The following is a 15,444-nucleotide window of genomic DNA, read 5'->3' on the forward strand; positions in this document are numbered from 1 at the left end:
AGAAAAAGAGGCTGAAGAGTCCTCAAGGCACTCTGTGTTTTTGTTCTTTAGTGATATCCAACTCTTCATGAATCTGTTTGGGGTTTTCTTGGTAAAGATACTGGAGAGGTTTGCCATTTCCTTCTCCAGCTCATTTTACAGATGAGGAAACTGAGGTAAAGAGGGTTAAATCACTTGCCCAGAGTCTGATGCTGGATTTGAACTCATGTCTTCCTGACTCCAGGCCTAGTGCTCTATCTACTGCACTACCTAACTGTCTTTTAGTATTGGTTCTGCTGCATAGAGGAAGGTCACTAGAACCCCAAGCTGGTCCCTCCTGTATACATTCGCATGAGTGGAAACTTCACGTCCTTCACATCTCAGCTCACATGGTCTCTCTTACACAAACTCATTCCTTTTAATTTACTCTTTCCACAGTGTGACCCTTAGCAAGTCACTTAACCTAACGTGAGGAGGATAATAGCCCCTACCTTACAGGGTTGTGGTGAAGTTCATACAAGATAAAGTATATCAAGCACTTTGCAGATGTTTAAAACATGAAGTAAATATTAGACATACCATCTAATAGGGCCCATTTTCTACCACCTAACTTTTAATACCAGCCATAAAAGTACTTGCCAGAGCTTCCTAACTAGGCCTAAGATATAACTGGGCACTGAGGACCACTTTGTCTCCCCGTAATTACAGATACCCAGCTGTACCTTCCCTGCCATCAATCCTAGACTCTTAACACCTGCCTGCAAACAGCTCAAAGTCTATTTAAGGAAGCTATACCCTAATAAAGCATATGGTCAAGCTGGCTAAGTTTCTTTGTTTTTTCAACTTTATTATTTTCTGATTTGTCTTCATAGTAAGTTTAAATTTATAGGCTCGCTATTCTATCAGTGATTTTTCTTTTCCTTTCTTCTTTGCTTTTTTGTCTTTTTATATTTAAAAGAAAAAAGACAAGGAATTTCTGGTTCTCAGGAATTTATTCAGAGGAATTAGGTAGAAGAGAGAAAAAATATGTCCATTTTACTTAATGAGATGAATTTTTAATGCTATGAAATAAGCACATTATATAAGGGTAATAAAGAATGCAGTAGTTTACTTCAGATAAAGGTTTTCCCCCTATATTAAATGGTTCCATTAGTGAAGAATTGAAATGAAGTGGTTCATTCTGTGTAAGTGAATAATTTATCATTATTGTATTTTTTACAGCGAAGTAACACTCTAAAGAAACCTTCAGAGGATCGAAAAGTCCTCCAGTCAGACATATCTCCTATATTTGAATCTATTGTATTTGAAAGCCCACTCTTCGGCCGACAAAAATGCTTCCAGCAACAGGTAATTTTAGCCCTTTCACAAAATAATGAAGCACAAAAATAATCTTTTCTATGTGAAATGGTCCTTTACCCTTAAATATGAAGCTGGTATTGGTGTATTTGTTTCCGTGACTTGGGAGGGAAAGTGGGGTCTATCTGCATTCGTACCCAGGGATTTGCAGCTAGTTAGATGGCACAATATAACAAGCCTTGGTCCTGTAATCAGGAAGAGATTAGTTCAAGTCAAACCTCAGACATGTACTAGCTGTGTGACCCTAAATTAGTCACCTAAATCTCTGCCTGCTTCAGTTTCCTCATCTGCAAAATGGGAATGGTAATAGCATTACCCTCAGCCTCCAGGATTATTGTGAGATTCAAATAAGATATTTGTAAACTTCTTCAGGAACCTTAAAGCACAATATATCAGTGCTATTTTTTATTATTATTCTGTCTCATCACCAATAATTTCAACTACATCTTTGATGGAATCTATTATTCTTAGTGACTGTTTTTTTGTTCTTTGGTTACTGTGCTACTGAATGCAAACTGAGCCAATATCTCCATTGGGAACTTTTTAAATGTGACTATTTTATTGCTTTTTTCCATCAAAACATATTGGTTAAGATGAGTACTTCATTTATTCCTATATATTATATTTCAGAAATATGACTGGCACAATAATGTATATGTGTGTTTCATATGGGCCTTAGAAGGGCTTGTGGTGGGGAAACTTTCACAATAACTTGTGACTAACTCATAACTTATGAGCTATGATACTGAAAACACAAAATTAGTTCAGAATTCACTATCCCAGCAGCATCAACAGAGAGGGTAGCTTGTAGATCCATGACATGTATGACTGATGTAAATGTTTTTATCTTTGTTCATTCATAGGCTTTAGAGTTAAAACCAGGTGAACAGAAGGATCTCATCAGGTTCATTGAAACTCATGCTGAGAAAATGTGGCACCAGCAGGATCAACAGGATGACAATAAAACCCAGGAATCAGTTGTAAGGTATAAACTCTTTTAAAGATTTGGATATAAATAGACTAACGAAAATAATTAAATATGATAAAGCCTATGCTTCGTGGGGCTTTGGGCACACAAATACATTTGTACATTCTTGGTCACTATTTAAATTGATAGAATCTTTCTAGAAAAGAATCTGGTGACATGCAGTAAGAGCCATGAAGTTAGCCATACCTTTTAGCTTCATTTTTTTTTAATTTCTGGATCTGTGATTTCATCATGGGATGGGGGATTCCCTGTGTGGAAACACCTTTTCTGCACCAATGCACATCAGCAATTTCTATGTCAATCATTGCCTTAAAGGTTTACCTTGGACAGGGAGAGGTTACATAACTTGACCAGGATCAGAGTTAGAATGTGTGAGAAGCAAGATATAACCCAGGTTTTCCTGGCTTCAAGGCTAATGGTCTATATAGATAAGGCACTACATTTCTAATTAGGAAGATCTGAATTCAAATCCTTGTGTTAAACATTTTAACTTCTCTGTGCCTCAGTTTCCTCATCTGTAAAATGAAGAGTTGGACTTGGTGCTTCTAAGGTCCCTTCTAGCTCAGTCTATGATCCTTTTATTGAGAACAGTGACAGTGATTTTTAAAAGAAAAAAAGGCCTATTTATACAAAGATGTTTACAGTTGAATTATTAACAACAACAACAAAAAACTAGAAAGAACTTATTTTTCTGAACTGGCTGAGGAGCCAATTAAACAAGCTGTATTAGCAGTGGGAGACAATGAAGTGTTGGTGGAAAGAACATTTGGTTTGGCCTATGTTTTCACCCTAACTCTTATACTTTCTACTTGTGTGAGCTTGGGAGAATAAGTTCACCTTTTTCATACAGCATTTTTGTACAGAGTTATTTGTATGGTGTGTACACCTAATGGTTTGTGAGTTTCTTGAGTGCAGTTTCTTGTCTTTTACCTTTCTTTGTATCCCTAGTGCTTAGGACAGTGCCTGGCCCCTTAATAAATGTTTATCAACCTACTGACTCTTTGGGCTTCCTCTGCAAAATGAATTCTCATTTGTAAAATGAAACAGTTGAGGGCAGCCAGGTGGCGTAGTGGATAGAGCACCAGCCCTGGATTCAGGAGAATCTGAGTTCAAATCTAGCCTCAGACACTTAACACTTACTAGCTGTGTGACCCTGGGCAAGTCACTTAACCCCAATTGTCTCACCAAAAAAAAAAAAAAGAAAAGAAACAGTTGAAGAAAATAATCTCTATTGATGGCAGCATAATGGAGAACTCCTTCCCAGTAAAGAATGAAAAATAAGAATTCAATTCAATCAATAAATATTTATTAAGTATATGCTATGTGCATGGTGTATGAAATGTGGAAGAATATAGACTTGTGAAAAAAATGGATAGTGGATAAATGGCTGGCCTTTAAGAGGGTGGATCATCTGGGCTCTAGTCCTGCAGCTGATAAGTGCTGTCCTTATGACAACAGACAAGTCACTTCACCTTTCAAAGTGGCCCCAGGCATGTTTCTGCGACAAAGTTGCGGAGGAATAGCTGATCTACAGCTGTTAGAGAAAGGCAGTTCCCTACACCAATGGGAACAAATTTTTTAAAAATGAAAAATCTATATATAAAATTATGAGACCAAAAAAGAGCAGAGACCGACTACAATTGTACAGATGGTAACCTGGATGTTGAGGGGATTTGAAACCATTCTATGTGCCGTTAATTTGAAGCAATGGGAACATTTACTCTAGAATAAAATTTTTAAGTAGGAGATGTTAGTAGCCTTAGACTATTTGAAGGATTATCATAGAGATTTAATTTGCTCTGATTGTCCCAAATTCAAGCAGTAGGTAAAAGGATAGGATCAGAGAGTTTGAAGGGACTTTAGCCTGACCCTTTCATTTTATAGATGAAGATTCTAAGAACCAGAGAGATTAGATGATTTACTCAAGTTGCCACAGCTTTTACATGACACAGCTGGGTTTAAAACACACTCTCTAAGGAAAATGACAAATATTGAGATGACAAATATCTAATGCATTGTTGGTGGAGTTGTGAACTGATTCAGCCATTCTGGAGAGCAATTTGGAACTATGACCAAAAGCTATAAAATCATGCATACCCTTTGACCAAGCAAAACCTCTACTAGCTCTGTATCCCAAAGAGATAAAAACCAAAAATGAAAAAGGATCTTTATGTACAAAAATATCTATAGCAGCTCTTTTCGTGGTCACAAAGAACTGAGAATTGAGGGGATGCTCATCAGTTGGGGAATGGCTGAACAAGTTGTGGTATATGATTATGATGGAATGATAAACAGGGTGCTCCGAGAAAAAACTGGAAAGACTTGCGTGAACTGATACAAAGTGAGGTGAGCAAAACAAGACCATTGTACGCAGTAACACCAATACTGTATGATGATCAACTGTGAATAACTTAGCTACTCTGATCAAGACAATGATCCAACATGACTAATATGAAATGTGTTTTGCATGATAATACATGTATAACCTATATGAAATTGCTTGTCTTCTCAATGGGGAGTCAGAAAAGGAGAAAACTTGGAACTCAAAATTTGAAAAAACGAATATTAAACATTTTTACACGTAATTGGGGAAAAAATAAAATATTAGATATATGTGTATATGTTATATGTATGTATATACATACACATGCTTGGTCAGAGGGTATATATGTGTTTACATGTGTGTATATATATGTATGTGTGTGTATATACATATACACACACACACTCAGACCTTCTGACTTAAAGTCTAGCCCTCTTTCTACAACAACAGGCCAGGATAACAGATTTTCACTCAACATAAAGGGGAAAATTTTTTTTAATCTGCTGATAATTCAGGCTATTCAAAAACAGAGTGAACTATCCCAGGGAGTAATGAACTCCTTGCTACTAGAAATATTTAAGAAGAGGCTGAGCAGGTTTTAGGCAGGATTCATTATTTGAATAGGGATTGGGGTAAATTGTAAGACTCATTTTTGTCTTTGTACTATAAGATTCAACAATTTCGTATTTGAATATATTATAAGAATCTGAAGATGTTATGGTAATAATTATTGATCCTTCCATCAGCACTGCACTGATTAAATGATCTCTATGTTCTTGATTTGTGTGGTCCATGATATTTTTAAAAGATGAACAGAACAGTAATGCATTGTGTAAATATATTGGTAAAATAGAAATAATATTTGTACTACTTCTCTTACAGAGTTGATGTGAGGAAAGTGATTTGCAAATCCGAAAGTGCTATATCAGTTACTATTGCAGCATTTAGCACAATGCTGGAAGGTAGTAAGTAGCTAGTGAATATTTTTTTTTAATTAAAAATAAGGGGCAGCTAGATGGCGCAGTGGATAGAACACCGGCCCTGGATTCAGGAGTACCTGAGTTCAAATCTGGCCTCAGACACTTAACACTTACTAGCTGTGTGACCCTGGGCAAGTCACTTAACCCCAATTGCCTCACTAAAAAAAAGCATAAGCTTATTCTAGTGTAAAATAGATGAAACACAAAATAAAATTGTTGGACAGTAAATAGTGTCATGATTGGAATAGCTTGTGTTGACAAGAACCTTGGGTTCTTTGAATGTTCCTTTGAGCAAAATGACTTCTTAAAAGACTGTGCCATGTAGCATAATACTTTACATGCCAATTATTTTCCTACCTTCTGCCTTTTTCAAAAGCCCTGGAGCATCTCACTCCAGAAATAGATCCCCAGTGTCATTTCTACCATCTCAGGAGCAAAGTGAAGACAAATGGCAATATTTGCTTCAGGAGCTATCAAAGGAGAAGCTGCCTCCGCCTCAGCCCATGGATGATCAGGTCAGTCTGAACCCCAAGCACAATTCAGCCCTTGTCAGGATCTTGGCGCACCCCCTTTCCAAAGCAAGTTATTTCCTGGAAGAAAAGTTAGTGAATTCTGTATAGCTGAGTGGCAGCTCTTTATAACAATCTGATTGAAATTAAAATGTTTGCCGGGGAATTTATTCCTGTCCAAAGAACTCACTCTAACTGTATCTAGCTTTGACCTGTTACCATAAGAATGTGGGGTTGTTATACATTCCCATTTCAGTTAATGTAATTGAACTATAAGGTCCTGATGAAATTTTAAATGTCCAGACAGTATGGTTCTTGTACCCTGTGATTTCTTTACATAGCAACAGCTTCTTTATTCTTTATAAATTTAAAAAAAAAAAAAGAAAGAAAGAAAGGAATAGCTGATTGGCTAGCTAAACTGGATGGCCACGCTCATAGGCTGCTTCACAAACTTCTGCTGTAACTCATCTGGTTCTATAAAGCCCCCAGAGATGTAGCCAATCTGTTGGTCAATTAATCATTGAAGCAGTTCAATTGGTTCACATCTCATAAAGAAATCATGGGGGGGGGGGGAGGGGAAGCTAGGTGGCAAAGTGGATAAAGCACCAGCCCTGGAGTCAGGAAGACCTGAGTTCAAATCCAGCCTCAGACACTTAACACTTACTAGCTGTGTGACCCTGGGCAAGTCACTTAACCCCAATTGCCTCACTAAAAAAAAAGAAAAGAAAAGAAATCATGAGGTATGAACCATCATGTTTGCACATTTAAAACTTCAACCCAACCTTATACTGATGCATTACATGAGAAGGAAATACCTCCATAAACATAGAAAACTCTGTTGAGCCAGGAGTGTCAGAAAGAAGACAGACTGAGTGATAGGCTTTCTTTGCTCTCACCCACAGTTTTCTAGAACATCTAGGTGGAAGAGTAGATGGAATGCTGATCATGGAGTCAGGAAGTGAGACTCATCTTCTAGTCTCAGACACTTACTAGCTGTGTGATCCTGGGCAAGTCACTTAACCCTGTTTGCTTTAGCTTCCTCATCTATAAAATAAGCTAGAGAAGGAAGTGGCAAACCACTATCTTTGCCAAGAAAACCTCAAATGGGGTCATGAAGAGTCCTGCATGACTGAAAAAATGTCTAAACAACAACGCAGCTTCCTAGGGCCATTGCAAGTTCCATTAATCCTGCCTTTCAGTGACAGCCTCTGTTGGGTTCCTATCCAAACCAATACTCTTTCTCACCAAGGTCTACAGCTTGAGCCAGGCTTGTTGGTCAGAACTGAGGCTTAGTCTCTCCATGTTACAAGTCCTGTCATGTGCTTTACACTTTTCCCAATGCCAGATATCCATGTTCAGACTCTGATTCTGTTTATAAGGACATTTTCCTACTTAGAGAACATTTAACATTAGAAATAAATCAGCGGGCAGCTAGGTGGCTCAGTGGGACAAAGCACCAGTCCTGGATTCAGGAGGAGCTGAGTTCAAATCCAGCCTCAGACACTTGACACTTACTAGCTGTGTGACCCTGGGCAAGTCACTTAACCCTCATTGCCCCACAAAAAAAAAAAAAGAAAGAAAAGAAAGAAATCAAATAGTTCTCCCTCTAAAACTCAATGTTGCAATCTGAACTGTTTTATTTTTACACTATATTGTAAAATATGGAGAATATAGGAGAATAAAGAGGCATCATTGCAGATACAAACCTGCCCCTCAGTCAGGGAGATCTACCTCTGCACATGCGATGTACCTCTCTGATCAGGTATTCTACACAGGTGTAGGAAGTCCCCTTCCCAGGGACTCACCTTACAGTGATAAAATCACAGGAAAAGACCACACCCCCACCAAAAAAAAGGGTAGATTCTTAGGACAGGAGCTATTTCATTTTTATTATTTGTCATTTCTTAGTCCCAGGGACTAGCATAATGCCTTATTCATGCAAAGTGCTTATTAAATGTTTGTATATTTGAATTGAGCAGGCATCCATCTACATGAGTGGTTTATTTTCTTTTCTGTTATTGAGATTCATCACCACTTTAATATCTCAGAAACCTAGAAACACTGAATCAAGTCTATTCATAACTTCTTAAGCATGTTCTAAAGTATATGTGGAAAGTGCCCTTAAATCCATGGTTTTCTTGTGATTGGATAGAAACCATGCTGTGTGTGTGTGTGTGTGTGTGTGTGTGTGTGTACGCGCATGTGTATATATATACATATATGAATATGTGTATAGTATCTATACTATGTTTCTTTACAGATTGCTGCAAATGTGAATTTTCTCCCAATGGTGCCTGTGCATAATGTTAGGTCTCCAACAGTTGAGGAATTGAAAACTTATACTTCTCAACTTGAGGATTTAAGCCAAGAAGCAAATGTTCTTCACACACAGGTAAAAGCCACATGATAGACATTCACAATGTATGGAATAGCTAAGTGGTTCGATCAAGAGAATGCCAGGCCTGGAGTCAGAAAGACTCATCTTCCTGAATTCAAATCTGACCTCAGACACCTACTAGCTATGTGACCCTGAACAAGTCACATAGCACTGTTTACCTCAGTTTCCTTATCTGTTAAATAAGCTGGAGAAGGAAATGACAAACCACACCAGTATCTTTGCCAAGCAAATCCCAAAAAGGGGTTGCAGAAAGTCAGACATGACTGAAAAAGGACTAAACAACAACAAAATACATTCACAAAATTAGACGAGAGAGGGAGAGAGGGAGAGAATCTTATGACTACTAAGTGATTATTATTTCTTCCATGTGGGGTAGAAAACAAGCTTTTTCAGCAGTTAAGCAGGACTGCGGGAGATTGGAGTGAGGAAGGGGGAAGGTGACTGGAAACTCCAACAGTTGATGATAAAAGATAATCTAAGGCATTTATATACTTATATACAATCAGTACATTTTAAAAAAAATTGCTCCCTTTCAATATCAACAGGACAATTTGGATTGTCTACTTCTTGGTACTAACATATATTTTTATACCTATCTATCCATCCATCCATCCATCCATCCGCACAGACCCCTACAAATTATCCTTTTATGAATCCTTTTGCTCATCAAGATTTTAACTTGATCTCACCTATCTAAAAAATGTGTACATGTGCTCAGAGAAATGCATAGTTAATTTACATTAGGCCTTAACACCAATTTTTAAGGAGCTCAATTAACTCTAAGTTTTAACTTGAGGCAGCTAGGTCATACACAATGAATAAAACACCAGGCCTGGAGTCAGGAAGACTTGAGTTCAAATCTGGCCTCGGACACTTATTAGTTATTGTGACCCTGGACAAGTCACTTAAGCTCTGTGTGCCTCAGGGCAAATGAGATATTCATAATGTGCTTAGCATAGTGCCTGGCACATAATTGATGCTATATAAATGCTAGTTATTATTATTGTTGTTGTTATTAATATTTTATCCCATTAGCTGCTTGGTAATACTGTGGCATAGTGAATAGAGAGCTGGCCCCAGAGCTCAGAAGAGCTAGGTTCAGGTTCTAGCTCTGATACATACTGGCTTTGTGACCATAGGCAAGTCACCTAACCTCTCAATGCCCTAGCAACTCTCTAAGACTATGAATTAAAAGAATATGCCAACCTGTGTTGGCAGAGGGAATTTACTCATCCACATAACATTGAAATCACAGGTCCAGACCTGATTACCTAGCCACTATCTTCTTGTTGAGTCATGTTTGTCTCTTCATGACCCCATTTGGAGTTTTCTTGGCTAAGATATTGGAGTGGTTTGCCATTTCTTTCTCTATCTCCTTCTACAGATGAGGAAACTGAGGCAAACAGGGTTGAGTGACTTGCCCAGGATCATACAGCTAGAAATGTCTGAGATTGTATTTGAACTCAGGTCTTCCTGACTCCAGATGCAGTATTCTATCCACTGTGCCACCTAGCTGTTCCACCTCACAGATTAAAAGCCTACAAAAATTTTTTTTCTTTTTTCCTTCTTTTGATTTAGGAAAGCCTGACAGATGATCCCTCCCTAAATCTAGATAAAAAAATATTTGATCTCCTTCTGAGTATCAGTCAATGTTTAAGCATTGTGGAAGAGATGCTCCAGACCTCTGGCTTCTCAAGAGAGGATGCTGTCATGCAGCAGGCCCACTTTGAGGTTAGTCCTCTTGTCTGTACCAGATGTGGTTGTTGCCATACAGCTGTTTGGCTTGGTGCACTTGGTAAGCAGGCACTCTTCACTGTTCCTTCTTTCTTCTCCCCATTATAGACCCTGTCTCTAGAACTGCAAAAACTTCACTCAGCTATAAATAACAAAAAGGATGATCTTTTGAAATTGATAAGTCACCCTGGAAAGAATTCCAGTGTATTCTTTGAGTGCTTTAATAACCTGCAAACACGACTTGAGCAAACTCAGGCTGCAGCTGCTTCCAGAAGTCAATCCATGAAGTCTGGGCTAGACCATAATAGTGATTATCAGGTACTATTCATTCATTTGTTCATTCATTTGTTTGTTCATTCGTTCATTCGACAAACATTTCATTAAGGGTCTACTATAAAAACGCTGAACTAGGTGCCAAAAGGAGTTCAAGGTTTGGATAAGTCATAATCCCTGATCCCATGTCTCATAGGAGGATGAAGTAAAAATACAACTATAATCCAAATATGTCACGTTAAGTACAAGTGAGGCACAAAATAATGTTGTGTGTGATGCAAGGAGGAAGGTCATTACCAACACAGAGATCAAGAAAGGCTTTCTGAAAGAGGTGGTTTTTGAGTGGCATTTGGGCTTTAAAAGACAGACAGGAGTTTAGCAAGCAAAATGCAGAATGGAGGACATTTAAGAAATTAGGGAAAGTGTAAGCTAAAGGCTGAGGTGGGAAAATAAAGAACATGGATGGGAGCTTAAAGGGTGTGGAGGGGAGTAACAGAAATATAGATGAGACAATGTCAGTTTGGTAGGTGTTTAAAATCACATACTACATACATATGTACATATGTGTGTATATATGATGTGTGTCTATATGTTTGCCTGTATGTATACATATAAAGTTTATTATATGTTAAATCACGTGTGTGTATATTATGTGTGTATAGATATCTGTTAAATCACATGCACTGTGTGTGTGTGTGTGTGTGTGTGTGTGTGTGTGTGTGTGTGTGTGTGGTCTGTGTAATCTCACACTTGAATATGAGCTAATGAAGCTTTTCCAAGTTAGCTGTTAACTGGGATGTGGAGTTACTCAGGGATGCCATAATAATTTCTTTCTATAAAGGTCTTGAAGGGGCAGCTAGGTGGTACAGTGGATAAAGCACAGGCCCTGGATTCAGGAGGACCCGAGTTCAAATCCAGCCTCAGACACTTGACACTTACTAGCTCTGTGACCCTGGGCAAGTCACTTAACCCACATTGCCCTGCCCCACCCCCAAAATATATATATGTGTGTGTTGAAAATAGATTTAAGTGAGATAGTGTTTGACAGGGGAAGAGATTTGGTAAAATGAATTAGCTCAACTTTGTTCCATCTCAACTATTTTGCAGTTTAAATATGTTGTCCTAATTATCTATATTACCCATAAGGCTCGATTATTATTTTCTACAATACCTTTTGGTTTTTTTCCTGCAGATTCAAGTAAGGCAATTGTATGATCAACTAATTGAGAAAAAATCCTCAATACAGCATTCCTTGAATGAAATTAGTAGTCAAAGTATTGTTGAACAACTCCAGGTAATTAAATCGAACTATAATCAAGCTGCCCTGAGCCTAGACTTATGTCTTAGTCACTGAGTCCTTATTGATTTACCTTGAACTCTCAGAAAAAATTGCTTCAGTGTTCTATGTTATCATGGAAATGTGTTTTGTATGACTGCATATGTAAAACCTATGGTCAAATCGCTTGCTTTCTCAATGCAGGGGAGGGGGGCCTGGGAGAGAGAAATGAGAGAATCTAGAACTTAAAATTTTGGGGGAAAATGTTAAATTTGTTTTTACATGTAATTGAGGAAAAAATAAAATATTAAATTTAAACTCAAAAAAAATTCTGTTATCTTTCCATTAGAAGGCAGATTCATATGCAGTAAAGCTTCAAGACTATGAGGTCCAGGTAGCAAAACTGAGAGATGAAGGGGAAAGACTTTACTTACCTTATGTTTTAATCCAAGAAGTGTACAAGCTAGAGGTAAGTATTCTTTTTTTTTTTTTTTTTTTTTTGGTGAGGCAATTGGGGTTAAGTTACTTGCCCAGGGTCACACAGCTAATAAGTGGTAAGTGTCTGAGGCCGGATTTGAACTCAGGTACTCCTGACTCCAGGGTCGGTGCTCTATTCACTGCGCTACCTAGCTTCCCCTAGAGGTAAATATTCTAAGAGGAAACACACTAATTGGGTCCACTACTAATTCACACTATATAAACCTCATCTGGGCCTCTGCCCTGAAATGGCAAACTTTTACTTTATCTCTAATTCCTATCACATTTTTCCTCATCATCCATTCTAAACTTTCCTCAAGTCCCCATTTCCACCTTAATGCTTTCTGTCTGCCTCCGTGCCTCCCTGCCTCCTCACATTTTCAATACAACAGTGAATAATTCAATTCTACATTTATCCACCCTATTAGCCCTGCCCCTCTTCTCTGTAGCAATGCTTTTCTATAACATGCTTATCCCCTCCTTGTCTCCACAAGCCCTCAGTCTCTATCAGCCTTTGTCTTTTCGCCTTCCCTTCATTATTCAGGCTCTAGAAATACTGAGCTATTCTGTTTCAATTTCCCCTCAAATCCTCCACCTCCTAGAATGTGTCTTCTGTCTCTGCCACTCTGCTGTAATTGTTCTCCAAGGTCACCAACACCCTATTTTTAAAGGTTTCCTTTTCCCCTAAACAAAAAAAGCAGGAGCCTTTCTTCATTCTTCATCTTCTTTGATCTTTCTATAATGTTGAATACTACTAACCTACCTTCCTCCTTGAAGGTAGGCTTCTCTTCCTTTGACTTTTGGGACACCTAACATTTTCTGGTTCCCTTCTAACCTGTTTGACCTCTCCTTTACTAAGTCATTCTCCTCCTAGGTGTAGATGTTCATAAAGATTCTGTCCTTGAGGGCAGCTTGGTGGTGCAGTGGATAAAGCACTAGCCCTGGATTCAGGAGGACCTGAGTTCAAATTTGGCCTCAGACACTTGACACTTACTACCTGTGTGACCCTGGGCAAGTCACTTAACTCTCACTGCCCCGAAAAAAAAATTCTGTCCTTGGCCTTCTTTTTATTACTCTGTTATATTTCATCTTCCTTGAAAATCTTATCTACCCCTATGGATTCAATAATCATTTCTATGAAGAGGATTACTACATATCAACTATATAATTATCTATCTGCAATTGCAATTGCAGCCTTCTTCCTTCTTCTGTCCCCAAATGTCAACTTGTATTTTCAACTCCCATTTGGTCACATTTCCATGTGGATATTGTGCTAGGATCTCAAATTCAATATGTCCAAGACAAATCATCATGTTCCTTCTAAAATCCACCCTTCTTTCCAAATTATCTATTTCTATTCCTGATGCCTCTACTTTCCCATTCCACCAGACTTAAAATTTTGGAGGTATCTCTGACTCTTCCTCACCCCACCACTCATATTCAATCTATTGCCAGACCCTGTCAATGTCAGACACATAATATCTCGTATCAATCCCTTCCTCTTCATTTGCACTGCCTCTACTCTTGTTCAAACTTTTACTACTATTTGTCCCTTTACTAATGTAATAGTTTCCTAATTAGTTTCTCTTCCTCCCAAATAGTGCCTGATTTTACCAATCCATTTACCAAATTAATTTTCTTACTCTATTTAAGATCAAAGTATATCATCCTGCTAAAAAATCTTATAGTGACAAAAAACAAATATTAAAAATTGTTTTACATGTACTTGGAGGAAAATATTGGGTTTTTATTTTTAATTAAAAGTTTTTAATTAAAAATCTAATTTATACAAGCATTTCTATAACATAGTATAATAAAAAGATGATTGCACATGAAACTGCAAATCTATTATGATCAACTTACTATTCCTTTTAAACATATAATAAAATTATCATGTAAATTTCATTTTTTCCTTTTTTTTCTTTCTTTGGCCCCTGCACTAGAGATGGCTACCATTAGACACAAATACACACACACATATATGTTTATTTATATATATATGTTAAACCATCCTACACATATTTCTATTTATCATTTCTTTCTCTGGATGCAGATGTCATGTTCCTTCATAGAACCTGTGTAGTTAATTTGGATATTTATAATAGTCAAAATGACTTACTTGCTCAAAGTTGTTCTTAAAACTGTTAGGAAAAAATATTACTAAAAAGTCTTTAATGACTCTCCATTGCTTCTATAATGAAATACAAACTCTTCAGCCTGGCATTTATAGTCTTTTTTTGGCCTTCTACCAACCTATTCTTACACCAATATTTTATTTTATTTTTCCAGTCCCATAGCAGCAGACAGAGCTTAAGGAAAAACCACAGTATAGCTAGCATGCCACTGGACTTAAAAAGACATTATTATTCAAATAGATTCTTTGCATGGGATAAACTCCATTCATTGATGCCTTATACTACATCTGTAGTATTCTCTAGTGATTTGCCAGCTTTGAGGAGGTCATTTAACCTTTCTCTGGGCCTCATTTTCATCATCTGTAAACTGAGGGGATTGGAGCAGTTGGACATTAAATTCTCTTTCAGCTCTAAATCTATGAGTCTATAAGTCTTTTAAATTTTTAAATAGAATTTTATTTTTCCAGTTATATGTATGAACAATTTTTAACATTCATTTTTACAAAATTTTGAGTTCCAAATTTTTCTTCTTCCCTGCCTTTCCTCATAAGCAATTTTATACAGGTTATATATGTGCAATCATGTAAAACATTTCCATATTAGTCATGTTGTGAAAGAAGAAACAGTCCAAAATGGGAAAAAAAAAAACCTTGAAAAAAATAAAGTAAAAATGGTATGCTTTGATCTGCATTCAGAGTCCATGAATTCTTTCTCCGGATGTGGATAGCATTTTCCATCATGAGTCCTTTGTAATTGTCTTGGATCATTATGTTGCCAAGAAGAGCTACATCATTCAGATTCTATAAATCTTTATTCTACTTTAAATCATGTCCTTGGGTTCCAAATCCTGCCTTCACAAAGGGGGTTCTTAACCTGTCCTCTGTGAACTTTTTTGTTAAAAATATTTTGATAACAGTATTTCAGTATGATTGGTTTCCCTTTTAATCCTATATCTTTTCTTTCTTGCATTTAAAAACATTATTCTGAGAAGGGGCCCATATTTTTTACCTGTCTTC

At 37.3% G+C, this 15,444-nt stretch overlaps 1 protein-coding gene across 1 annotated transcript in view; it reads left to right on the forward strand.

Annotated features, from left to right (window-relative positions):
* SYNE2 (spectrin repeat containing nuclear envelope protein 2) overlaps positions 1-15,444 on the forward strand; it is a 430,300-nt gene that overhangs the window by 291,704 nt on the left and 123,152 nt on the right. Inside the window, exons 72-79 of the mRNA XM_043984057.1 lie at positions 1,201-1,326; positions 2,199-2,320; positions 6,003-6,141; positions 8,396-8,527; positions 10,112-10,264; positions 10,376-10,585; positions 11,733-11,834; positions 12,166-12,285. Coding sequence (XP_043839992.1) covers positions 1,201-1,326; positions 2,199-2,320; positions 6,003-6,141; positions 8,396-8,527; positions 10,112-10,264; positions 10,376-10,585; positions 11,733-11,834; positions 12,166-12,285 — 1,104 coding nt within the window. The remainder of the gene's footprint in view (positions 1-1,200; positions 1,327-2,198; positions 2,321-6,002; positions 6,142-8,395; positions 8,528-10,111; positions 10,265-10,375; positions 10,586-11,732; positions 11,835-12,165; positions 12,286-15,444) is intronic.

Source organism: Dromiciops gliroides, chromosome 2 (genome assembly GCF_019393635.1).
Source record: "Dromiciops gliroides isolate mDroGli1 chromosome 2, mDroGli1.pri, whole genome shotgun sequence".
NCBI lineage: Eukaryota > Metazoa > Chordata > Mammalia > Microbiotheria > Microbiotheriidae > Dromiciops > Dromiciops gliroides.